Here is a 27,168-nt window from a genome sequence, read left to right on the forward strand (position 1 = left end):
TTGACCACTTCCAATTTGCCTTGATTCATGGACCTAATGTTCCAGGTTCCTATGCAATATTGCTCTTTACAGCATCGGACCTTGCTTCTATCACCAGTCACATCCACAACTTGGTATTGTTTTTGCTTTGGCTCCATCCCTTCATTCTTTCTGAAGCTATTTCTCCACTGATCTCCAGTAGCATATTGGGCACTTACCGACCTGAGGAGTTCCTCTTTCAGTATCCTATCATTTTGCCCTTTCATACTGTTCATGGGGTTCTCAAGGCAAGAATACTGAAGTGGTTTGCCACTCCCTTCTCCAGTGGACCACATTCTGTCAGACCTCTCCACCATGACCCTTCCATTTTGGGTGGCCCCACAGCATGGCTAGTTTCATTGAGTTAGACAAGGCTGTGGTCCATGTGATCAGATTGGCTAGTTTTCTGTGAGTATGGTTTCAGTGTGTCTGCCCTCTGATGCCCTCGCACAATAACTACTATCTTACTTGGGTTTCTCTTACCTTGGACCTGGGGTGCTTCTTCACGGCTGCTCCAGCAAAGCACAGATGCTGCTCCTTATCTTGGACAAGTTGCCCCTCCCGACCTTGAACATGGAGTAGCTCCTCTCGGCTCTCCTGCTTGCAGCCACTGCTCCTTGGAGGTGGGGTTGCTCCTCTTGGCCACTGCCCCTGACCTCGGACGTGGGGTAGCTCCTCTTGGCCGCTCCTGTGCTGTCGCAGCCTGGCACGGGGACATAAAAGGGACAGAGAAATCATCTGACACAGACATCAGAAGAGGGACAGAGAATACCCTCCTCACTAGAGTTAGCTATGGAGTTATATACTTTTTAATTAATTATTACAGTAAATCAAAAGAATGTCTCAAGTTTGTGAAAATTTTACCAGACCCACTCCCACAATTTACATTTTAGGATAACAGGCTTAGAACTTAGTAATAGAAAGATCCTACCAAACCCACTCCCATAATATACATTCTAAGATATCAGGTTTCTCAAGAAGGTCAGGAAGCAATAATTAGAACTGGACATGAAACAATAGACTGGTTCCAAATAGGAATGGGAATTTGAGTGAACTTCGGGAGTTGGTGATGGACAGGGAGGCCTGGCGTGCTGCGATTCATGGGGTTGCAAAGAGTCGGACACGACTAAAGTGACTTAGCAGCAGCAGTACAGGAGAAGGCAATGGCACCCCACTCCAGTACTTTTGCCTGGAAAATCCCATGGACGGAGGACCCTGTTGGGCTGCAGTCCATGGGGTCACTAGAGTCGGACACGACTGAGCGACTTCACTTTCACTTTTCACTTTCATACATTGGAGAAGGAAATAGCAACCCACTCCAGTGTTCTTGCCTGGAGAATCCCAGGGACGAGGGAGCCTGGTGGGCTGCCGTCTATGGGGTCGCACAGAGTCAGACATGATTGAAGCGACTTAGCAGCCTCAGCAGCAGTACAGAGTTTAAACTGAGTTTTTTGTTGTGTAATCATCAGTTTCAGGCTTAAAAAAAAAAAAATTATGTGACTAAGACAAATGAATGTAGAGGAAAAAAAAAAAGTTTGTCTTTTCCTCCTCCTCAAGAACCCCAGACCTCTCTCTCCTCAGGGACCTCTAGACTTCTTATCAACCTGCCTAGGAATTGACTTTCTCAATACAAAACCAGAATATCACTGTTTTATTACTCCTAGTGTTCACTTGCAAGTATAATTGGTAGAATTACTAGATTGGGGAGGAGTTGCCTTTGTTAAAAAGAACATTTATTTTTTTAAAACACAAGTTATTGATTTATACTAGAGACAGAAGGGGAGAAGGCAATGGCACCCCACTCCAGTACTCTTGCCTGGAAAATCCCATGGATGAAGGAGCCTGGTAGGCTGCAGTCCATGGGGTCGCTAAGAGTCAGACACGACTGAGCGACTTCACTTTAACTTTTCACTTTCATGCATTGGAGGAGGAAATGGCAACCCACTCCAGTGTTCTTGCCTGGAGAATCCCAGGGACGGCAGGGCCTGGTGGGCTGCCATCTATGGGGTCACACAGAGTCGGACATGACTGAAGCGACTTAGCAGCAGCAGCAGCAGAGACAGAAGAGAAGATAATCTATCCTTTTATGAAAGCATAGCTACTTTTGATACTTGCCTGCGATTAGAATGGGGCAACTCATGGCTTTAAAATTCAGACTCTCCATAGGATAGTACCATTTGAGTGCATTACGTAGAAGTTGAGAGGAATAAGTAAAATTCTTGCCTGGGGGGTGTGTCGGGGGTTGGGGAAGAATGACTCTTGTTAGCTTCCTGTGTCTATCTAAAGGCCAGTCAACTTTTCCATTATCCATTCATTCTTAAAGCAGTATTTACTAAGCATTTCCTGTGTGAATGTACTACCTCTACGTAAATTACAAGACTGTTTAACTACATAGACTCTGCCTATGTACAGGAAGAGGTACTGGGAGGAGGTGGTGAACTCATAACTGCAGATGGCTTTGCCAGGAACATTCGAGGCCTCCATATTGTCTGAGGCTTCCTCTTTCATCTGTCACATATGACTACTCCTTCCTGCTGCCAAATTCTTAGTGATATAGTTATCTACAGGAATTCTCTGCTTTGTTTATGGGACTTCATAGTCCTGGGCCTGCAATGAATATGATGCTAAGGCAGCATGTGGTAAGGAGCTTCATTTATCCGGAAAGATTCCACTTCTGCACTGTGGTAGGCATTATGGGTCATAAGAACAATCATTCTTATAGTTTGACTAGGTTTTTATAGTCTAGGACCATGGGGCAATACTCCTTTGCTTACTTAGGGGAACACCTGTTCACTTCAGATGGGCGTTCTTGCCCTTAGGCATCAGAGGGAATAACATGTCTAGGATGTTACAGTCTTCTTATTTTCCCCACAGGATTCGTCATTTCAATATTCAATAGAAAAAAAATCTTTTTGGGGGGGTAGATTACTACATTTTGTAAAAACTACAATGGCCCTTGTGAATTCTAAGGAAGTGGAAAGAGAAGAAGGCATGGATACGAAGTCAGCATGAGAAATGTTTGTGACAAAGTAGTGAGGATATTTGTCACTTGCACTGTGACAAATCCCCTTCCAGCTTCCATTTTGGTTATTTAAAAATACTGGAATGCGTTAAATTGGATGGAATCTCAAATTAAATTCCTTTGGGGAAAGTTGTTGCCAGAACATCTAATATGGGGTACTGGACAAGCATCTTAGGTGTCTGTATCAATTTTTTTTTCCCATTAAAAACCTACATTCTTGCTATTTATACGGGTTTTCTTCTCCCTTTCTCCATCCCTTTTGCATCTGGTATTTCTCCCTCGACTCTTCCTTCTTTCCCAGGTGTGTTTGATAACTGCTCCCACGCTATCAGTGACAAGGGCTGGGCCCTGGGGATCCGCTCAGGGAAGGATGTGGGAAGGCGAGATGCTCGCTTCTTCTTCTCTCTTCGCACCGACCGAGTGAAGAAAGCCACCACTGTGATGGGCCACAGTCGCTACCAACCGGGCAAGTGGACCCACGTGGCAGCCACTTACGATGGACAGCGCATGGCCTTGTATGTGGATGGCACTCAGGTGGCTAGTAGTCCAGATCAGTCTGGTCCCCTGAACAGCCCCTTCATGGCATCTTGTCGCTCTCTCCTCCTTGGGGGGGACAGCTCAGAAGACGGGCACTCTTTCCGTGGACACCTGGGCATCCTGGTCTTCTGGTCGACAGCCCGCTCACAAAGCCACCTTCAGCACAGTCCTCAGCAGCCAATGGAGGTGGAGGATTTGACCACCCTGCTACTGACTGCCAGTTTTGAGCCCCTGGAAGAACAGTGGGTCCCCTTTAGAGATGGGAAGTACCCACAGCTTGAGGTTCTCCAGGGCTTTGAGTCAGAGCCTGAGATTCTGTCCCCTCTGCAGCCCCCGCTCTGTGGGCAGACAGCATGTGACAATGTGGAATTGATCTCTCAGTACAATGGGCACTGGCCCCTCCGGGGAGAGAAGGTGGTCCGCTACCGGCTGGTGAACATCTATGACGACGAGGGTCTGAACCCCACGGTGAGTGAGGAGCAGATCCGTCGGCAGCACGAGGTGCTCAATGACGCCTTCAGCCGCTACAACATCAGCTGGCAGCTGAGCGTCCACCGTGTCCAAAACTCCACCCTGCGCCACCGCATCGTGCTGCTGAACTGTGAGCCCAGCAAAATTGGCAACGACCACTGTGACCCCGAGTGCGAGCACCCACTCACGGGCTATGATGGGGGTGACTGCCGCCTGCGGGGCCGGTGCTACCCCTGGAATCGCAAGGACGGGCGCTGCCATGTGGGGTGCAACAACATGCTGAACGACTTTGACGAGGGCGACTGCTGTGATCCAGACGTGGCTGAGGTGCGCAAGACCTGCTTTGACCCTGACTCACCCAGGAGGTAAGGGACCGGGGCCAGGGGGTATCCTGCTTGGAGGGTGCATTCCTGACGTCATTTTATCTTTTTGGCTTCTGGAAACAAAAGAGTGTTCACGCAACCTCCAAATAGAACAATTATCTACTCCACCAGATATCGGTGAGCTTTCATCAAGTACTAGATGCTGTGCTGGGTAATTAGGGACACACGGATGACTAAGATGAAAACAGGACCCTTACAAACTCAGTTTCTTTGAAGCACACAACTGTGGATGTGGTGTGAGCCGCACATGCACCAGGTGCTTGAGATACAGGGAAGCTGAATGACTTTATCTGTCCAAGGAAGCCAGGGCATCTTTGCAGAGAACAAACGGGGTATACATTGATAGACAGCACTCATACAGGAGCCAGGAGACCCAGGTTTGATCCCTGGGTTGGGAAGACTCGCTGGAGGAGGAAATGGCAACCCACTCCAGTACTCTTGCCTGGAGAACTGCATGGACAGGCTACAGTCCATAGTATTGCAAAGAGTCGGACATGACTGATCAACTAACACTTTCACTTCCATTCTTTTCACAGTCTTTGGTTTCCAGCAAAGTACTGCAAATTCATGAGGAGGCCCCGTGTGTGCTTAGTCTGTGACGTGGACTGAGCAGTTCAGCAGCTTTATGAACCTAAGATGTTTCACATCTAAGCACAATTGCAGGCTTCCTCTTTTGCTCCATTAAGTTTCATTCTCCACAGAGTATTTGGAACAATCCCACTGGAAAGGTGCATCAGATCTGGTCACTTGCCTCCTTACATGTTTTCCTACTACACTTAGAATGAAACCCGAGCCCCACTCCTGTCTCCTGGATCACAACCTGACCCCTGTCTACCTCTCCAGCCTCTCTCCCACCCCAGCCTGGTTCTCCACACCCACACTACACAGCCTCGCAGACTCTAGTCTGTTCCATGGCACACATTAAGCTTGTCCCTGCCCCAGAGCTTTGCACTAGCTGTTTCACCTTGGAATCTTCTTTTCCTTAATCTTCCCTTGGTCAGTTTTCTCTTGTCATTCCAAAATCTATTTAAATGTCACCTCCTGGCGAGACCTTTCCTGATCACCCAATCTAAGTTGATTAGTCAATCTCTATTATGTCAACTAATTTAAATTATCTCCATAACACTTCTCACCTCTGGTGTTTTTCTTGTGCACTTGTTGGTTTGTCTTTCCCTGGCCTGGAATATCAGTTCTTGTTACATTCCCAGTGCCTAGAGCAGTAGCTGAAACATAGTTGTCTATTTTATGTTTATTTTAATGAATAAATGAATCTGATGTGTCATCTGTTGTGAGACAGAAGCCAATACGAGGATTTCTGCTTGATGGTTGATGCCAGGGTTGAGGACTATTAGAGGGAGTTAAGAAAGGATAGAGATGGTGGTAAACTTGTTGATTTGTGCATATGGACAAGGGTTCCCTACTTATAACTTGTACCTTTGTATGAAATATCAAATGCCTCACACCTGAGCTAGGGTGTTGTGTTGGTGGGAGGTGGGAGGATTGGATATCAGTTTCCACCCAATACCTGAATGGCTGCCTTTGAATTTTTTGGACACGATTTGTGTGGTAATTCGTGGTCTTGTGTGTGGGCTGTGCTCTTGATGCCCCTGTGTGTGGGTGGTTAGAACCAATTAATAGATTCTCCTATATCTCAGACATGTGATGTCAAAACGGTAAGATTTGCAAAGAGGGAACGGAGTTGAATTCCAGAGCCCTTGTTACTTAACCAGCTATGTAAATCGTACAAGTCACTTTTGGAAACCCAGATGTCTTGTCTGTAAAACAAGGGTTGCAGTAATACTTGGTGTTACCTATATCTTTGGGTTATTTTGTGAAGCAAATGAAATAAGGTACAGGAAATGTGTTAGTCACTCAGTCGTGTCTGACTCTTTACAACTGTAGCCCATTCATGGAATTCTCCAGGCAAGAATATTGGAGTGGGTAGCCATTCCCTTCTCCAGGGGATCTCCCTGACCCATTGAACTCGGATCTCCTGCATTGCAGGCAAATTCTTTACCATCTGAGCCACCAGGGAAGCAAGGTACAGGAAAGTGCTTGGTAACTCTAAAGTTTTCCTAGTACAAAAATAGTTCTAAACTAACATTAGTTATTATCATTATTAGAACTGACAGATGGGAAGCCTTTGTTTACATAATAATACCCAGGGAACTGATCATATTACCAGAAATATTTGCATAAGAAAGATTCTGTTTGGGTTTGGTTTTTAGATTTTGATAACCTTAAGCAGAAGCTAAACCTCACTAGCAACTGTGTTTGCCAACTCAGGATCTCCAGAGAGCTCTCCAGGCAAATCTGGCTTGTTCTCATTTGTCTACTAGCTCATTATAACAACACACTGCCTTGACTGACAGAGATGTCTTTCATGGTACCTACGCATCTTTCTCCTTAGAGTGGCCCCTTATCTCTGAATCCTTACTGCCACTGCTCGTACCCAGGGGTTTATAACTTATTCACCTTACTCCTTCAGAGTTGCCATGGTAACTTATCCTTTTCTATCTGTGGACCCAGATGTGTTTCAAACTTTCTTACCCTTAGATGCAAAACTTGCTTTACGGGATAAAAGGAACTATTCATACTTTTTTGGTTGTTGTTGTTTAGTTGTTAAGTTGTATCTGACTCTCTTGTGACCCCACGGACTATAGCCCACCTGGTTCCACTGTCCATGGGGTTTCCTAGGCAAGAATACTAGAATGCTTGCCATTTCCTTCTCCAGGGGATGTTCCTGACCCAGGGATCAAACCTGAGTCTCCTGCATTGGCAGTCAGATTCTTTACCACTGAGCCACAGGGAAGCCCAAATAAATGTCCCTGGTTAAAATATCAAATGTACTGAAGACAACTGTACCAAAAAATAAGGAATGGCAATCCTCTGCCTAACTCTTCCTCGTCCTTCTCTACTCTCTAGCCTTACTCCTATCTTTAATTATTTTACTTGCCTTTTTGGTAATATCCAAACATTATATTTATATTACTTGATTCATCTATTTTATTTTAAAAAAAATTTTGGCAGGGAACATGCACATGGCTTGCATTAGTTCCCTGACCAGGGATCAAACCGACGCCTTTGGCAGTGAAAGTGCAGAGTCCGAACCACTGGATCAACTTATTTTCATCCATTTTAAACATTATGTTTAAACATTAGTTTTAAATATTATGACTTGCTTTTATTATAACGATGAGAGTTTTACTTTACTCCCACATTGCATCTGCATTTTTTAATATATTTTAAAATTAATGTTTTAATTTTACTGTTTGTAGTTGGCTCAGTTATATATATTTATAATATTGTGACTATAAAATATTTTTCTTTGGTTGCAGAACAAGGTTCTGTTCTATTACTATGCTTTCTTTCTGGCATAGCTCTTCCACTTCCGCATACACATGGACCCTATCCCTTGAGTCTCTATTTCCTCCTTCCCTTCTATCTTCCTTCCTTTTTGATGTCTTCATTTTCAAATGCTTTATCATATCTATAGAATAGATAAATAGATCTATAGAAAGTGTCTTTTAATTTTTTTAACACTCCTCTGGAGCTCTCCCTTCCAGTTCATTCCACTTTTCTCTCCTCTTCCAACTTCACCAGTTATATTTAGTTCTGCTGCACAGTTGTTATCCTGAAATTTCTCATCACTGATTTTTTGGGAGGATTGGAGTCACTGTGTCCTGAATTGCATGAATATCTCTTAATTTAAAGCTTAATTTTTTCCTGGAAAACCTCCTTAAGTAACTTTCTAAGAAAGGATGTTTTAGATAACTTTTCCAGAAAAGCATTTCTCAAAATGCTTTTATTTTGCCTTTACCCAAAACGGATAGTTTGTCCTGGTGTAAAATTTGAGTTGGGAAATATTTTCTCTTAAATTTTTGAAGAAATTCATTAATTGTCTCTAGCTTCTATTCTAATAATTATGTGTTTTAGAGGTGAATTTTTTTCCTATTAAAAATCATTTTGGATTTTTAGCCATGTTACTTTAGGGATTTTATGATAATTTTTGGAAGGGTTGGCCTTTCATTCTTCTTTTGTTGATATTCAATGATTCTTTCAGTTTGGACACATGCCTCTTGTTGTTGTCGTTGTTGTTGATCAGTTGTTCAGTACTCAGTCGTGTCCGACTCTTTGAGGCCCCACGGACTGCAGCATGCCAGGCTTCCCTGTCCTTCACCATCTCCGAGGCTTGTTCAATCTCATGTCCACTGAGTGATGCCATCCTTATCTCTAGCAAATTTTCTGAAATTATTAGGTTGATATTTCTTAATTCTCTGATCTCTTTTTCCCCTCTGAACCTTCTGAGGATGATCTGAATTTATTCTGTCCTTTTTCTCTCATATGTTCTATCTCATTGTTATTTAGTTCTATTTTTTGGAGATTTCCTTGAGTTTATCTTCTAAATCTTCTGCTGAATTTTTTTTTTTAATCTTAGCAATCATATATTTAAGACTTTACTCTGATTTTTCTATATTAGTCTGTTTTTAAGGGTGCAGCCATTTTCTGAGGCTAAAAGTAAGATGAATTCTGAATTTTTTTCCTGGTGCAGTATATTTGATTCATCTGTAGTCAACTTTTATTTTTCCTTTTTTTCCCCTCTTAATTCTGATCTGTCTTTCATGCTGGTGGATTTTCTCAAGTGCATAGTGCTTATTCACAATAAGAAACACACTTTTATAGCCCTATTATTATGATTTAAAAAAGGATACTTAATTGTGAATTTCATCTTTTAGGGGGAGAATCCTGAAGACAGTGGGTTTTTTTTTCTCAGTTCCCTTATACTTATTTCATGTACAGACCTTTTATTCTACTCCACTTTCTCTGCTTTGTATTTCTTGTGTTAAATTTTTATTATTAAAAACATTGAATGTTTTTCATAACTCTTATTGGCAGGAACCATATTTTGAAAAACAATTATTTATCAAGTTTCTCTGATGTGCCAGACACAGTAAGACAAGCAAAGGGACAAATATAAAGAATACATAGAATAAGTGCTCATATCTTAGTGGAGGGGTTTAATAATTTTATCTAAATACCCAGGTTTAAATCCAGTCTGACCCACTAAAAGCAGAACATAGAGTGTAGACTGCTTTTCTGTGCCATAGCTTAGATTGTTTGAAAGGACTTTGGATTCACAGAGATGTAGATCTCTGGATTTCTATGAGGGCCTATGACTTAGTGGAGTTAGTGGTTGTCTCTGAACTAAATTACCAGTATCTAGTATCTCTATTGGGAGAAGGCAATGGCACCCCACTCCAGTACTCTTGCTTGGAAAATCCCATGGACGGAGGAGCCTGGTAGGCTGTAGTCCATGGGGTTGTGAAGAGTTGGACACGACTGAGCGACTTCACTTTCACTTTTCACTTTCATGCATTGGAGAAGGAAATGGCAACCCACTCCAGCATTCTTGCCTGGAGAATCCCAGGGACGGCGGAGCCTGGTGGGCTGCCGTCTATGGGGTCACACAGAGTTGGACACGACTGAAGTGACTTAGCAGCAGCAGCAGCAGCAGCATCTCTATGGAGCTTCCCTGATGGCTCAGCAAATAAAAATTCACCTTCAGTGCAGGAGACACGGGAGACATAGATTTGATTCTTGGGTTGGGAAGATTCTCTGGAGAAGGAAATGGCAACCTGCTCCAGTATTCTTGCCTGGAAAAACCCCATGAACAGAGGAACCTGGTGGGCTATCGTTTAAAGCGTCTCAGAGAGTCAGACACGACTAAGCATTCAGGTACCACACGGCAAGGCATGGCATAGCATCTGTATTGTTACAATTAAATCACAGTGCTCAAGTTCACAGTCCCTTTATTCTGTGACTCTGAAGAACCCAACTTCTACAAATGTTTTATCAGACATTTTTTGAGGAGCAGAGTGTGTCAGGCACAGAATCCCTCTGTTCAGGAACTCACAGCGTTGGTTGGAAAGTGGGGGACACATCTACAGACAGATCACTAACATGCAAGCACAGTGATGGCTCTATGAACAATCCTCTTCATTTTTCCAATCCTACTTAGTGTTCCCTCTTCCCCCACCCACAGCAAGAAACCAGAAATGTAGCCCAAAGGAGTTCCTCTCCCAAAGGCTCTGAGATGAGGAGGGAGTCTGAGGACTCCCACACCAAACATCTGTAACCCATATGCACCTATCAAAGGCAGAGTATTTATCAGACTTGGGACTGGTCAGAAGGAGATATGAATTATAGATAACATTACCCAGCCAGTTGAGCAGAATTACCAAGATAGAGAAACTTGGCTTGTGGAAAGTGAAGGCTACATAGGCCAGATGTCTATTTCTACATCGTAGCTACCCTAAGAGAGGGTCTACAATTGCTGTGGGAAAGAGGGCTTGAAAGTCCTCTTTAGTAAAATCCCAAATGTCGTTGGCTACTCCCTATGATGCATCTTAGAAAGCCAAGCGAAGGGAATGTCTATGCCCTAAGGGAAACCCAGCTTTCCTGACCTTTGCGGTCTGCAGCTTCTTTTTTGGTCATGATTTGTTTTTGTTGTTTTTCTCTCTAAAATTATGTCCCAGAGATGAAGGGTGCTTTGTTGCTGAATCTACTTTCCATCCCTCATTCTCCCTCCCCTTTTCACATGAGTTTAGTATCCAACCAAATCTAGAACATCGCGTTTACCTCTTTGCTTTGGTTTCTGTCAGATTTCATCACTCTATTATCATGTGGAGGAGGACAATCACCAAGTAAAAATAAATGACTGAGCATAGTTTAAGCGAGTCATTAGCCACCTAGTGTCCCTATGCTCTGAAGCAGACAATGGGATGACGATGGCATGCATTTGTTTACTGATGCCTGTGGTGGGCTGAGGTCTCTGTGTCTTGGTGCCTCATTGTCTCTCCTCTGCCTCATTGCCTGAGTTTTGATGGTGAGGAGTTTGAGGGCAGAAAGACTATTGTATATAGCAATGCTAGAGCATGGTCCAGGCTTTGCGTTTGTGCTAAGTTGCTTTAATCATGTCTTATTCTTTTGCAAGTCCATAACCTGTAGCCCACCTATCTCCTCTGTCCATGGGAATTCTCCAGGCAAGAATACTAGAGTGGGTTGCCATGCCCTCCTCCAGGGTACCTTCCCAACCCAGGGATCAAGCCCACGTCTTTTGTGTCTCCTGCATTTACAAACAGGTTCTTTACCACTAGTACCACTGGGGAAGCCCCAGAGCATGGTCCACTTCCCTCTAAACAGGTCCTCAAGAGGGTGGTCTGGGAGGTGCCCTAAAGGAGCGTGCCAGAGAGTGGTGCCTGCAGTTGCATGCTCTTGGATGTGTATCTCAGGACAGGAGGGCAGATGCACATGACATCCAAGGGAACAGGTGGAGAAATGGGTGCTCTGGTTTAGCTGTGCTTTGCTCACTCACCCTCTGTGGCTGTTGAGCCAAAGGAACGGCTGGACTGGGCCCCTACAGAGGCAGATCTGTTTAACATCAGCCCGGGCTTCATTATAGGTTTCTTTTGAAGTTGGGATTCAAAGTTCCCTGTAGCCAAAAAAAACATGGATGGGGAAAATAAGTGTAAGGGGGTAGAAGAGGGCAGAGAGAAAATAAATGAAGGAGAAACTTTAAAACTAAACAGCAAGAAAACCTCTGAACCTCTCTACTGCAATATGCAGAGGCCACACAAACTCTAAAGAAACAAATCTCACCTTCTCATACGCACTTTACCTGGCAAAGGGAATAGAAGGGAAGGAATAGGAGAATAACTTGCAGGTAAGCTCAGAAAGTGTACTAACAAATAGAAATGTCTCTCAGTTGCTTTCCTACAGGCCAATTTCTCCATAGTTTCAATAGGTACTATTTTATGGAGTAAATCATATCCACAATTTTTCTGTTCACTTAGCTGGCTCAGTGAATCTCTCTCCCCAGGTGAGTGGGGAGAGGTTGTTTTTCTCCTTTTCGGGGCTATTTTCTAGCCAAATAGGCTGACTCGTGAGAGAGCCTTGTGGTATGTCTGGGTTAAAAATATTTCCTCTTAGAAAAATTTTAGGAGAGACCCTGGTCTCCAAACACATTCAGTTGTTCAAGATACTTGGGTATTTTCCTAGGAGCTGGGGTTCTGGCCCTAGAACCCTGGCTGGATGCCAGTCTGTCTCAGAGGATTTCACTTAGGGATCTTTTCTTAGAATTTAAGCCTAGGAATCTGAAAGACAGCTGCACACTTACACATGTTTTCCTTTTCTTCCCCCTCTAGGAACTCTGTTTGCATTTTACTTTAGTGACTGAATGGAAGTCGCAGAGAAGTAGGTTGGGAGTGGATGGAATATGTAGTTTGGCCATCATGGGTTTTTCTGAAGATTTGTTTCACCCTCAGGAGGAAGATGCTGACTCACTTATTTTCTGAACCCTCACATATCTCTCATTTCTCATCAGGAGCTCTATCTGCAGCAGTAGACCTGATTCTCTTCTCTTGATGCTTGGCTAATTCCTATTTTTAAGTCCAGTTCCCATGTCATTCCCTCTTTCCTAGGAATAGTCCTCTGTCCTCAAATAGAGGTTGGTTTGGTCGCTAAGTCATGCCCGACTTTTGTGAGCCCATGGACTATGGCCTTCCAGGTTCCTCTGTCCATGGGATTCTCCAGGCAAGAATACTGGAGTGGGTTGCCATTTTATCTCATTTGATCCCTCGTTCAGATGGGCTTCTCCAATGGCTCAGTGGGTAAAGAATTTGCCTGCAATGCAGGAGACACAGGAGACATGGGTTGGGAAGATCCCCTGGAAAAGGAAACGGCAACCTGCTCTAATATTCTTGCCTGGGAAACCCCATGGACAGAGGAGCCTGGTGGGTTACAGTCCATAGGGTCTCAAAGAGTTGGACACGACTGAGCGACTAACAGACACACACACATTTCATTCGTACCACTCTTCATCCCCTTTTGCCATCACTCTGCTCTAATCCCATTGTCTCTCACCTGTGTTATTACAATAGCCTCCTAAGAGGTCTCCCCACTTTTGCTCTTGCACACCACCTCTGCCCCGCCCAGGTCTGTTTTTAACATAGCAGCCAGAGTAACCCTAGTAGACTACAGTTCAGTCCAGTCATTCTTCTGCCCGGATTCTGCAGCAGCTTCCCAGCTCACTCAGAGTCAAGGCCAACAGCAGTGCAGTGACCGACCGGGCCCTCACTGGTCTGGTACCAGTTACTCTGTGGCCTCATCTCCCACCAGGCTTCCCTTGTGTGCTCCATTCCAGCCATAGTGGCCTTCTCATTGTCCCTTGGCTTAACAGACACACTCCTGCTGCATAAACTTCTCAGTGACTTTTCATTCTGCTGGAATGTTCATCCTCCAGATTCCTACATGGCTTGTGTTCCCACTTCCTTCCAGGCTTTTTTTCAAAGTCACCTTCTAGTGAAGCCTTTCCTGGTGACCTCACTTAAAATCCCAATTCCTCTAACTCTTCGTGATTTCTTCTCTGTTTTATTTTTCTTTTTAGAATCTGACACTAACAGGCTACATATTTTAAATTTTTGCTTAATGTCCATATTCTCTATTAGAATGCAAGTTCCATTAGAGAGGGAGTTTTTGTATATTTGAGTTATTATTTACCCTAGCACTTAGAGAAACAAATGCTATGAGTGTTCAAGAAATAACTGTTGAATAAACGAATATTCTTATCCTCATATAGTGGTTGGCAAACTATGTCCTGTGGACTAAATTTAACTAAGGACCTGTTTTTGTAAATTAATTTTTATCAGAATGAAGTCACATGCATTTATTCACATGTTGTCTATCACTGCTTTCATGTGGCAGAGTTGTGTAGTTACAACAGAAACTGTGTGGCCCACAAAACCTGAAATATTTGCTATTTGGCCTTTTACAGAGAAAGTTTGCCAACTTCTTAAGTACGTACTTACCACACAATGTTATAATTACGTAAGCTTCCCAGGTGGCACTAGTGGTAAAAACCCACCTGCCAGTACAGGAGACTTAAGAGACTCAGGCTCAATCCCTTGGTCAGAAAGATCCTGGAGAAGGAAATGGCAAGCCACTGCCATATTCTTGCCTGGAGAATCCCATGGACAGAGGAGCCCAGCAAAATATGGTCCATAGGATGGCAAAGATTGGACACGACTGAAGGGACTTAGTGTGCATGCATTCATGCATTATCATTGTCCATTGTTATTTGTCTCTTGTACAAAACTTTAGGCTGTTTATTCATAGTTGTTGTAACATAGGAAGCACTCAATTGATATTTTTTAAATGAATTGACATATATATGAATGCAAAATCAGTGACATGGGGGAAATGACAGTGTTGGGCAAGGGTTTGGGAAGGGTAGAGTATGCTACTCTGTATTGAAGGAAGATGGGTATTCAGAATCTATATTCTAGCCATCCTTCCTGCTGGCTCCCTTACTGTGGTAGGATTACCATATTCAGATGTAAGTGAAATAACTAAAGATACCCATGAAAAGTTAATGTATTAGCTGAGGGAAAGGCTGTAAGCCATTTTAAAAACAATTTTGCTTATTTATTTTATTTTTGGTTGCACCATGTCTTTGCTGGTGTTCAAGGGCTTTTCCCTGGTTGCAATGCACAGACTTCTCATTGCAGTGGCCTCTCTTGTTGCAGAGCACAGGCTCTAGGCATGTGGATTCAGTAGTCGTAGCACATGGGCTCAGTAGTTGTAGCTTACGGGCCCTAGAATGTGTGCGCTTCAATAGTCTGGCTCCCGGGCTCTAGAGCACAGGCTCAGTAGTTGTGGTACACAGGCTTAGTTAGCCTGCAGCATATGCAGTCTTCCCAGACAAGACATTGAACCCATGTCTCCTGCATTGGCAGGTGGATTCTTCACAACTGAGCCACCAGGAAAGACCCCTGGGAAGCCATTTTACTCATTGTCTCATTATTTGAGTGACTGAACTCCCAGATGGCTCTGAAACTATGAAACATGGAGTAAAGTTTATAATCAGAGAAATAGTCAATTAAAATAGCCAGGAAGTAAGATGCATCCTCATTAGCTGGACAGACAGTGAATGAGAGAAAGAGCAGACTCCACAAAGGGGTGCTGCTGCTGCTGCTGCTGCTGCTGCTAAGTCACTTCAGTCGTGTCTGACTATGTGCGACCCCATAGACGGCAGCCCACCAGTCTCCCCAGTCCCTGGGATTCTCCAGGCAAGAACACTGGAGTGTATTGCCATTTCCTTCTCCAATGCATGAAAGTGAAAAGTGAAAGTGAAGTTGCTCAGTTGTGTCCGACTCCTATTGACCCCCTGGACTGCAGCCTACCAGGCTCCTCCGCCGATAGGATTTTCCAGGCAAGAGTACTGGAGTGGGGTGCCATTGCCTTCTCCAAAAGGGGTGCAGAGCCCTTCAATGGGTAATGGCCTCTTTGAGGTGATGTCAGAGATTAGCCAAGTTCCTACCAAACATTTAGCTTTTGTGGTGGTAAAAAACAGAAATTCACTCAAGTTAGCTTAAAAAAAAAAAAAAAAGGATTTTTTGTACAATTACAAATGGACTGGAGCTACAAGGCTGCTAGGGACTAAGGCAGGTTTTGTGCTTCGTTTCTCTGCAAGGTTCTCTGCATCTTAGTGCATCTGCACCATTCACACCTTGGTCCTAGTTTGCTGGATTACTCGTAGTTCCTATTCTCGTATGGCTTTGGTTTAAAACAACTCAGCTTTCTGTGGCTCCTGCTTTATCTCATTGAGTCTTAAGATTCATATCCAATTGCTAATTGCCTCAGCCTCTTGCAAATTGTTGCTCAAATTCTGCAGATAATCAACAGTGACTTGGCCTAACTCATCTCTACACATCAGGCTAGAAATCATAGGTTTCTGGCCAGCTTTGAATTTAAGCAACTGTGGCCAAAAAACAGGATGACAGGGAGGGCGCCTCAGGGTTCCAAGGCAACATCACTCAACTGGTGCCAACACTCTGGGTAGAGCAAGCTGGTTTTTTATCTTTACTTCTTGGAGACTCCTGACATGCATAATTTCTTAAAGAGCTTCACGACCCAGATAATCACGATGGTGTGATCACTCACCTAGAGCCAGACATCTTGGAATGTGAAGTCAAGTGGTCCTTAGAAAGCATCACTATGAACAAAGCTAGTGGAGGTGATGGAATTCCAGTGGAGCTATTTCAAATACTGGAAGATGATGCTGTGAAAGTGCTGCACTCAATATGCCAGCACATTTGGAAAATTCAGCAGTGGCCACAGGACTGGAAAAGGTCAGTTTTCATTCCAATCCCAAAGAAAGGCAATGCCAAAGAATGCTCAAACTACTGCACAATTGCACTCATCTCACACGCTAGTAAAGTAATGCTCAAAATTCTCCAAGCCAGGCTTCAGCAATATGTGAACTGTGAACTTCCAGATGTTCAAGCTGATTTTAGAAAAGGCAGAGGAACCAGAGACCAAATTGCCAACATCCGCTGGATCATGGAAAAAGCAAGAGAGTTCTAGAAAAACATCTATTTCTGCCTTATTGACTATGCCAAAGCCTTTGACTGTGTGGATCACAATAAACTGTGGAAAATTCTGAAAGGTGGGAATACCAGACCACCTGACCTGTCTCTTGAGAAACCTGTATGCAGGTCAGGAAGCAACAGTTAGAACTGGACATGGAACAACAGACTGGTTCCAAATAGGAAAAGGAGTATATCAAGGCTGGGTATTGTTACCCTGCTTATTTAATTTATACGCAGAGTACATCATGAGAAACGCTGGGCTGGAAGAAGCACAAGCTGGAATCAAGATTGCCAGGAGAAATATCAATAACCTCAGATATGCAGATAACACCACCCTTATGGCAGAAAGTGAAGAGGAACTAAAAAGCCTCTTGAAGAAAGTGAAAGAGGAGATTGAATAAGTTGGCTTAAAGCTCAACATTCAGAAAATGAAGATCATGGTATCTGGTCCCATCACTTCATGGGAAATAGATGAGGAAACTGTGGCAGACTTTAATTTTTTGGGCTCCAAAATCACTGCAGACGGTGATTGCAGCCATGAAATTAAAAGACGCTTATTCCTTGGAAGGAAAGTTATGACCAACCTAGATAGCGTATTGAAAAGCAGAGACATTACTTTGCCAACAAAGGTCCATCTAGTCAAGGCTATGGTTTTTCCTGTGGTCATGTATGGATGTGAGAGTTGGACTGTGAAGAAAGCTGAGCACCGAAGAATTGATGCTTTTGAACTGTGGTGTTGGAGAAGACTCTTGAGAGGCCCTTGGACTGCAAGGAGATCCAACCAGCCAATTCTAAAGAAGATCAGTCCTGGGTGTTCATTGGAAGGACTGATGCTGAAGCTGAAACTCCTGTACTTTGGCCACCTCATGCAAAGAGTTGACTCATTGGAAAAGACCCTGATGCTGCGAGGGATTGGGGGCAGGAGGATAAGGGGATGACAGAGAATGAGATGGCTGGATGGCATCACCAACTTACAATGTGAACATAATTGTAAGCATAAGCTTTGTATGAATCAAAAGTGTGATGTGGCCATTAAAAGTGTGCCAACAATTTGGGGCTCTCTTAAAAAGGGATAAAGTGTTCAGATGACTGGAAGAGATGCTCTGAGTCCTGATCAGGCTCTATCTGGAGCCTAGGCTCAGTTCTGGGCAGCAGGTTTTATGAGGAACGCCAGCAACCTGGAGGACCTTCAAAGTTTGGGGAGGAGAGTAATGATGAGCAAGATGGTAAAATGGCCCTGTTTCCCTTCAGATGTGGATTTTTAACTTTTCCCTACTTGACTAAGGAATGAGCCTAAATAGTCGTGTGTTTTTTTAAGAAGTCACAACGGCCTCTTTTATATCTTATTCATTCTATTCATTCATCTACTCATTCATTAATTCATTGTTTCTAACAAATGTTTATTAGGTGGCTACTGTGTTTTAGTGGAGAAGGAAATGGCAAACCTACTCCAGTAGTCTTGATGAGAGAACTCCATGGACAGAAGAGCCTGGCAGGCTACAGTCCATGGGGTCAAAAACAGTCAGATGCAACTTAGCGACTGAACAACAACTATGTTTTAGACACAGTACCAGGCTCTAGGGATATGATTCTTGTCTGCAAATGAGTGCAGGTGGGAGAAACAAACACATATGAATATAATTGTAATGCTGCCGCTGCTGCTGCTAAATCACTTCAGTCGTGTCTGACTCTGTGCGACCCCATAGACGGAAGCCCACCAGGCTCCCCTGTCCCTGGGATTCTCCAGGCAAGAACACTGGAGTGGGTTGCCATTTCCTTCTCCAATGCATGAAAGTGAAAAGTGGAAGTGAAGTCGCTCAGCTAAGTGCTATCTCTAGTCATCTTTGGTCCCCCTAAAGCCGAACTTCTGCATCAACTTACTTGTCTTTCTATTTTTAGTTTTTCTCCATCCTAACCTAAAAATTAACTCAGTTAACTCCTGCATCAGAGTAATCATTCTAAAATCATTTATGTGGAAGCACTCATTTGGGTAATAGAGATCAGAGGGGGGAGTATGCTAAGCAGAGGCTCAAGGTAAACAGAGAATCAGCAACTATCACATAGTATAAGGGGATTTCCTGGTGATTCAGTGGGAAAGAACCTTCCTGCAATGCAGGAGACACAGAAGATACAGGTTCTATCCCTGGGTCAGGAAGATCCCCCGGAGGAGGGCATGGCAACCTACTCCAATATTCTTGCCAGGAAAATCCCATGGTAGGCTACAGTCCACAGGGTCACAATGAGTCAGACATGACTGAGCTTGCACGAACGTGTATAAGATTTAGGGTAACAACTGTAATAATAGTTGCCATTTATTCAATGACCTAACCATTAATAATGAAAATGGGACATCATCAATTGGTATTCACAGTATAATACTGGGAGAACAGTTTTTCAGACTGACTCCATGTGGAGCATAATACTTTTAGTTAAATACATTTTATAATTACATCTAAATCTAACTCTTTTGTTCAATAGTTTGGTCTACTTCTTTTCCATAGATTTTAATATAATAGAAAAAAAAATCTATCACATGTAGCTTTGGAAAGAACACAGAGTGAAAATGGCCTATGGAGTCATGGTCCATCCTGTGTTTAGAGTTCTTAGGGAACTATCACAGCATCTTTATGCAATTAATTTGAGTGGATCAAGTATTTTATTTTAAATTTAATTATTTTATTTTATTTTTAATTTAATAATTTTAATTCTTTTCCCAGCTGCACCTAACTACTCAAGCTGCTAGGTAGCAGATGAAGGTGAATCTGCCTCAGTGTCTTCATTTCATTCCATGGTCTACTTCACCCCATTGTCTCAAAACCATCTGGGGGCTGAGAAGGAAAGATTTGAAGCCACAGATTCCTTACTGGATTCCCTTATCTATGTGGCCATGTGCTTATCTGGTTTAATAGTTTCATATAATGCAACCATTGGTGGAATACATGATGACTGGGAAAGAGAAAAATAGGGATATTGAGGAAAATAAGATGTGAAGTAAAGTTTAGAATAAGAATAAAGCCCAGAACTGCCGTGACTTTGGGTAACGTGACTCCCATGAAATTAGGATGGACTGAGTCTGTGGTGTCCATGGCTGGATGCCCTGGCAGGCGGCTGGCTTGGTGACCAAGTAGCTCTTCTCTTTGCAGTTGGCATGGAGAACAGCATGCAAATCCCAATTTAAAAGGACAAAGAGCAGTGTGCCCATGCTTCACTGCAGTTGCCACAGCAGAGGTTGGGAAATAAGGAAAAATTCCAATGATGCATGGGCTGAGAAAGCCATATCATTTTTCCAGAGAAGGCAGTATTCTTCTGCCTTGAAGAATGAGTAAATCATTAACCCAAGCCAGGGTGGTGTGCAGGGAGAAACGGCAAGGGAGATCAAGAGGGTTGGATGGTGAAGGGAAAGAGGGGGATGAGTGGAGGAAGCAAAGAACCGGAGTATGGAGACCATTTTTGTTTTTCCTTTAATTGTGAACTTGCATCTTAATTTTTTTAAATGTTATACTTCATTTATAGTTACTATAAAACATTGGCTATACCCCATGTGCTATACGATATGTCCTTGTGACTTGCTCCTTAATTTACCAGGATTTGCTGCTGCTACTGCTGCTGCTAAGTCGCTTCAGTCATGTCCGATATTGTGCGACCCCATAGACGGTAGCCCACCAGGCTCCCCTGTCCTTGGGATTCTCCAGGCAAAAACACTGGAGTGGGTTGCCATTTCCTTCTCCAATGCATGAAAGTGAAAAGTGAAAGTGAAGTCGCTCAGTCATGCCCGACTCTAGCGACCCCATGGACTGCAGCCCACCAGGCTCCTCCGTCCATGGGATTTTCCAGGCAAAAGAGTACTGGAGTGGGGTGCCATTGCCTTCTCCGTACCAGAATTTAATAAGAGCTAAATGGAGATCAGTTAGTCCATTCATTGCCACATGAGGGGTCAACCATAGCCATTTCCCTAGAGATATGGAAGCTCCATTAATTGGGCCACATGCTATACTGTAGCAGGAGCTGGTATTAGGTTCGGCTCACCTGAAGTTTGCTGAATAACCTCTGTTCTTACATATGAAAACTTGAAATGTTGGCCAGAAACAAATATTTTGAGTTTATATTTCCTTCTTAATTCACTCCCTGCCAAATGTATGTAAGGGCCTCCTCAGGCATCTAGAACCCTTACATTATGTCTAAGCAGGGTTTTAAGACAATAATTAGTCTTATTTCTGAGTTAACTGTGGTGTGTGGAGAAGCCCCCTAGTCAAAGTAAACTCCATAGGAGACTGAACAGGCTCTCTTTCTTAGGGAATCAGAACATCTTATTGGTTATAATGATCTGTCTGAAAATCTGACAAGTGCTAAAGACCTAAAAAGTACTCATAATTCTTCCTTTCATAGAATGTTAAGACCTATAAGTAATGGCTTTGGAGCTGTGAAAATGATAGTCGGATCATAAGCTAGAATTTAAGAAACATAATTGTGTCATGAGAGATAATCCCTAGCATATTTCTAGTCCCAGTAAGTACTGATTTTTGTAGTCTCTTAGCTCTAATCTAGCTCCTCCATTTGGAAATTTGAGATATTTTAATATCAAATTAGACCTTGAACTCGTGGCCACTATAGAATCAAGTTGATGACCTCTGTTCATGGATCATATTCTGAGAACCCTCTTGTCCAAGCTAACTTTTCCAAATGGGCCACCTGGATCATCAGATGTCATCAGATCCATGCCCTCTATTCAGAAATGGGCCAATATTTACTACTAGCCATACGAAAATACCTAGGCAAGGAAATGTTATCATATTTCTATTAACCACTCAAATGCACCAGGAAATTAAAAAGGAATTCTGCCCTATGGCAACATGTTGCTTTTGATTTGTTATTGCTGTTCAGTCACCAAGTCATGTCCAACTCTTTGTGACCCCATGGCTATAGCACTCCAGGCTTCCCTGTCCTTCCCCATCCCCCAGAATTTGCTCAAATTCATGTCCCTTGAGTCAGTGATTCTAACCATCTCATCCTTGGCTTCAGTCTTCTCCTCTTGCCTTCAACCTTTCCCAGCATCAAGGTCTTTTCCAATAAGTTGACTCTCTGCATTAGGTGGCCAAGTATTGAAGGTTCAGCATCAGTATTAGTCTTTCCAATGAATATTCAGGGCTGATTTTCTTTAAGATCGACTGGTTTGATCTCCTTGCAGTCCAAGGGACTCCTTAGAGTCTTATTCAGCACCACAATTTGAAAGCATCAATGCTTCAGCACTCAGCCTTCTTTGTGGTCCAATTCTCACATTCATACATGACTACTGGAAAACCCATAGCTAATATCTCAGTTAACGAATTTGGTTAGCATAATCTTCTATGGTGTTGTAAAAAACATAATGAGGAAGATTGAATAATGTGGCCAAGAAAGTTTCCTATGAGAATTCATTAGTTTATTCATTTACACAAACAAGTTTTATGGGGCATACATGGTATTCAAAGTACTATTTCTCTGTGAAGTTCACTGTAAGGGGTAACTTAACTATTAGAACTCTTATGATCTTAAGAATTTGTTAATTCAACAAATGATTCTTGGTGTCTAGTATGTGTGAGTCAGTAGGGATTAAAGATTAATTGAAATTTTGTTTGCTACATGTCTATTTTAGTACCCTTGTAGAGTGAAACACAGTAGCCCTCATAGTTTATGATCTAGACTGGGAAGTGGATTATGAAAGCACAAATAAAAACTAAAATAATTATTATATGTGAAATAATTTGTCAACTCTAAGCTATTAATTACTGAAGGAATGTTAGGGAAAGGAGAAAGGCCTCTTCCAAATTGGATGATCAATCAGATGACTATATAATTTCTCATACAGATTGGGACACCATTGAAAAAGAAAAGGTATGGTTAATAATAATGGTAGGATAAGAGAAACACATTTTTCTGTAAGTCTAGGTGTCAGAAAACTTTTTTCTATAAAGGACAGATAATAAGTAGTTTAGACTACAGTCTCTGGCTCAACAACTCCACACTGTTGTAGTCTAGACACAGTCCTAGACGATATGAATGTATGGTTGTATTCCAGTAAAACTTTACTTACAAAAAGAGGCACTGGCCTGTCTTGTACAAGGAGATGTTGTCATCCAATATCTATTGCTGAATAACATGTTGGTAGCTTGAAATGCAAAGAAGGCGATGGCACCCCACTCCAGTACTCTTGCCTGGAAAATCCCATGGATGGAGGAGCCTGGTAGGCTGCAGTCCATGGGGTCGCTAAGAGTCGGGCATGACTGAGCGACTTCACTTTCATTTTTCACTTTCATGCATTGGAGAAGGAAATGGCAACCCACCCCAGTGTTCTTGCCTGGAGAATCCCAGGGACGGGGGAGCCTGGTGGGCTGCCGTCTATGGAGTCACACAGAATTGGACACGACTGAAGCGACTTAGCAGCAGCAGCAGCAGCAGCAGCAGCAGCTTGAAATGATAAACCTTTGTGGTTTCACAGTTTCTGAGGACTGGGAGTTGGGAATGGCTTAGGTAGGTATTTCTGGTGCTTGGTCTCTCAGGAGGCTGTAGTCAAGGTATCACATTGGGTTGTAATCACTGATGCTCGACTGAGTCAGTTTCTAAGCTCACTCATGTGGCTGTTGTGAAGAGATGTTCATTCTTCATCATGCGGTGCTCCACTACATGGCTTTCATCAGAGCATGTGAGTAAAAACAACAGCAATAAAAACAAAACAAACAAACAAAAAGCCAAGATGGAATCTGCAGTCTTATTATAGCCTAATCTTGGAAGCACACCCTATTCTTTCTGCCTCTACCCTGTTCTTTAGAAGTGAGTCATGAAGCCCAGTGCACACTCAAGCAGAGGGGATTATACAAGGTTGTGAATACCAGGAGAAAAAAATCACTGATTCATGATGTCTATCACACTCCATTATGGTGATTCTCATTAGACAATTTTTTAGAACTTTATGAGAAATGAATTAATCATAAGGACTATTTGAGTTTAGTTCTATCTCATGTTCTGGTGACCTCAAGTAATGAGAATTAGTGTGAATATATAACTGTTGTTCCAGAAGTGGTACAGAAAATAGTACTAGAAGTGGCTCCAGAAATTCTGTTTCATGTTCTCTGTTCTCCTCCTCCCCATACCTTCACCTTCCCCAAACAGAGAAGATCCAACTGGGTCAGTGAGTCACAACCCATTATAGAACATTGTTATTCGGTAGCTCTCAATTCACATAATAATTCCTGATCTAATCTGTTATGGCCAATAAAATAAAGCCTATTCAGTCTAAGTAGATGACTTTGCAACGCATAAAAAAATGGTGCACTTCCTCAGAAAAGAGAGATAAAACTAGCATACATTTAAGACTACCTTTCCCAGAAACGGGCTATGTATATACAGCAATGTGTATAGAAGGCCAGTTCACTCAATGAAAATGCTTTCTGATAGCCATTGCAAAGTCACATGCTAGACATATGTTCTGGAAGATGTTTATTGACCTGTTTCTGTTAATGTATCTTTTGGTAAAGAAGTGGCTTATGAAAACGTATTTACCCAATTACTTCTCAAGATGACAGGTTACTGCCTGACACAGTCACATTTCTTTAGATGAAGAAAAGGGGGCAACATTGCAAGGGAGACTTGATTTACAGACATTTATTCTAGAAGCAAATACGCTCAGAAGGGATTGAATACAAACAGTAAAAAAAAAAAAAAGTGCAATTTGCATTATGTACACTGTCTCAAGATAGTCATTACTTAATATCTCTTTTCCCATAGTATAATAAAAGTATAATAATATCCCTATGCATGCTACTTAAAGGCACACTCTGCCTTTAATTATGGAAATATAAACAAAGAGAAAAAGATTCCACATGGGGGATTGAGAGAGAGGAAGTGGGGTGGGGCGATAAAGTGGCTCCTAAGTGAGAGAAGACAATAGCAACAGAAAACCCCAGGCCAAGAGAATTGTTGAAAGACAGAAGAAGGCATGACCCCTCCTTTTTTTTTTTTTTAATATATTTGTAAGAGGGGAAAGATGTTGCTTCATGAGTATGGTAATAATTCAATCTTCTTTGGAGGTTAAGGACATCTGGTAAGTCATGGATCTGAAAGCTGCTTGGGGTCTTCTGGGATGTCCCCAGATTGTCTTATTTTTTAAACTCAACAAACATTCATTGCAATGGAAAAATACAAGCCTAATATGAGGAAGAATATAATGGGTTCACCTAAAACACAAATGCCTTGGCTGCAGTCATGGACAAAGCAGGGGACCTCCTACCTGGTGGTCAAAGCTGCTCTTCTTATGGTCATCACCCTGGCTCCCTGCCACAATGTCTGGAATGACCAGTTCCCTTAGTTTTTATTCACGTTTCCCAGTCAGACTTCACTTTTCTAAGTAATTTAGCACATGAAATCTTAATGTTAAAGAAAATGTAAAAGAGAAAAAAGTTACTTTTGACAAAGCCAACTTCTCAGGAGTAAAGATTAAAATTCCACTCAAAACACCAGGAAAGACAAGTTGATGGCAGTGGTTTTTCTCTGGCATAAGCGGCTCCCATGAGGCACCTGCTCTGTCAGTAAGGACTCAGTGTTGGGATCAATGGCCTTCTGTCGTAGTAACTGCATCTAGTGGACCCAAGACCTCTTCATGCCAGGAAACATTGCTCTCTCTTCCTTGCCCTCCTTCTCTTTTTAAAAAGTAGTAGTTATGAACACTTTCAACAAGTTACAAAGTATCTTGGACAAGAGCTATTATTCAAGTTCATTGCCATTTGACAACACTCTGGTGATGTCCTCACTAATCACTTATATTTAAACTTAAAAATATTCCATAGCTTTCTTTTAGTACCTAAAGGGGATGTAGAGTTAGGGTCTATAAGGCATGCAGGAGAAAGCTCCATGGGGCTCTCAGCCCAGAAGACTCAGCATTAAGTTTGACCCAGCATGGCTGCTCAAAGAGCCTAGGAAGGATCAGGTGGTACTTCCAGGATGCAGGGTTGGTTTCAGTCTTGATCTATACTCTGAGTTCCTTGAAGGAAGAGAAGTGTGCCTATTTATCTTTGTACTGCCACAGTTGAAAGCGATGACTATTAAGCCTTGATTTTGTGTGGGCACTGCTGCTGCTGCTGCTGCTAAGTCATTTCAGTCGTAGGTACTACATGTATGCTAAGTCGTTTCAGTCGTTTCCGACTCTGCGATCCCATGGACAGTAGCCAGCCAGGCTGCTCTGTCCATGAGATTCTCCAGGCCAGAATACTGAAGAGGGTTGCCATTTCCTTCTCCAGGGCATCTTCCTGACCCAGGAATCAAACCCAAGTCTCTTATGTCTCCTACATTGGCAGGCGGATTCTTTACCACTAGGCCACCTAGGAAGCCCCAGGAGCTGAGCTATTTTATGTTTATTGTGTCATTTAATTACCATTCTGAGAGATGAATACTATCCTCATTTTATAGATGAAACTCAATCTCTCACAGTTTGCTTTATATAATCTCATATAGAGAATACAATCGGTTCTTAATTGTGCTAAACAAATTTGCTGAAGGTATAAATACACAAACTATGATATAAGGAGATCAAGGACAATCTCTGAAGATTAAATGAGCCCTACAATTACAACTTTAGACCAAGAACCATCCTTGGAGGCCATTTATCCATGAGTTTTCCTTTTGTTTGCTATCAAGCTGTCAAAATACTTTACTAGCAAACTTGATCATAGTAAACTCTAATAAGACTGTGAGGCTTCTTCTGAGGTGGGATTTTGAGTTTGAGCACACTTGAGATACAGAGAGTTGGTAAACCATGAAGGCAGGCTCTGATATAATGGAACTTCCAAAATCATCTGCTCTCATCCACTCCAGTTATGCCCGCCTAAGTCTGTGAGGAATAAAAATGGGGTAAAGCAATAAGGAAACTCATTGACCAGATAGATAGCTTGAGATATTTAGTTCCTTTTATTCTTATTAGAACCATTTTACATCTGTCTCAAGAACTTCCATTTTGATTCCCCCTTTCAGGCCTAATAAGTTTTCCCTTTCTCATTCTGTTCTGAACAAAGTCCTCTTGGCTGGTTGAGTCACTGTGTCTCTACTTCAGAGAGGTGAACAGGTCTGTGTATGTCTGATGATTCACTATTGGCAGTGTAAATCACTGGGCAGTGAATAGACCCTGGCAGCCTGAAATGAATAGTGTAAACTCCCCCAGTGCCAGCAAGAGTTAGAGCCAGTCTTCATTTTGGTTGGGCCCAGAAAACAGCCAGTCCTCATTTCACCTGGGACTGTCCTTGTTGAAGACCTCCCTTCCTGAGCAACTACCTTTTCTACATGG

General features: G+C 42.7%; 1 protein-coding gene across 1 annotated transcript in view; it reads left to right on the top strand.

The window, feature by feature from the left end:
* PAPPA2 (pappalysin 2) overlaps window positions 1-27,168 on the top strand; it is a 316,922-nt gene that overhangs the window by 46,684 nt on the left and 243,070 nt on the right. The window contains exon 2 of the mRNA XM_010850108.1: window positions 3,342-4,413. Coding sequence (XP_010848410.1) covers window positions 3,342-4,413 — 1,072 coding nt within the window. The remainder of the gene's footprint in view (window positions 1-3,341; window positions 4,414-27,168) is intronic.

Source organism: Bison bison, unplaced genomic scaffold (assembly GCF_000754665.1).
Source record: "Bison bison bison isolate TAMUID 2011002044 unplaced genomic scaffold, Bison_UMD1.0 scf7180017864289, whole genome shotgun sequence".
Classification (NCBI taxonomy): Eukaryota; Metazoa; Chordata; class Mammalia; order Artiodactyla; family Bovidae; genus Bison; species Bison bison.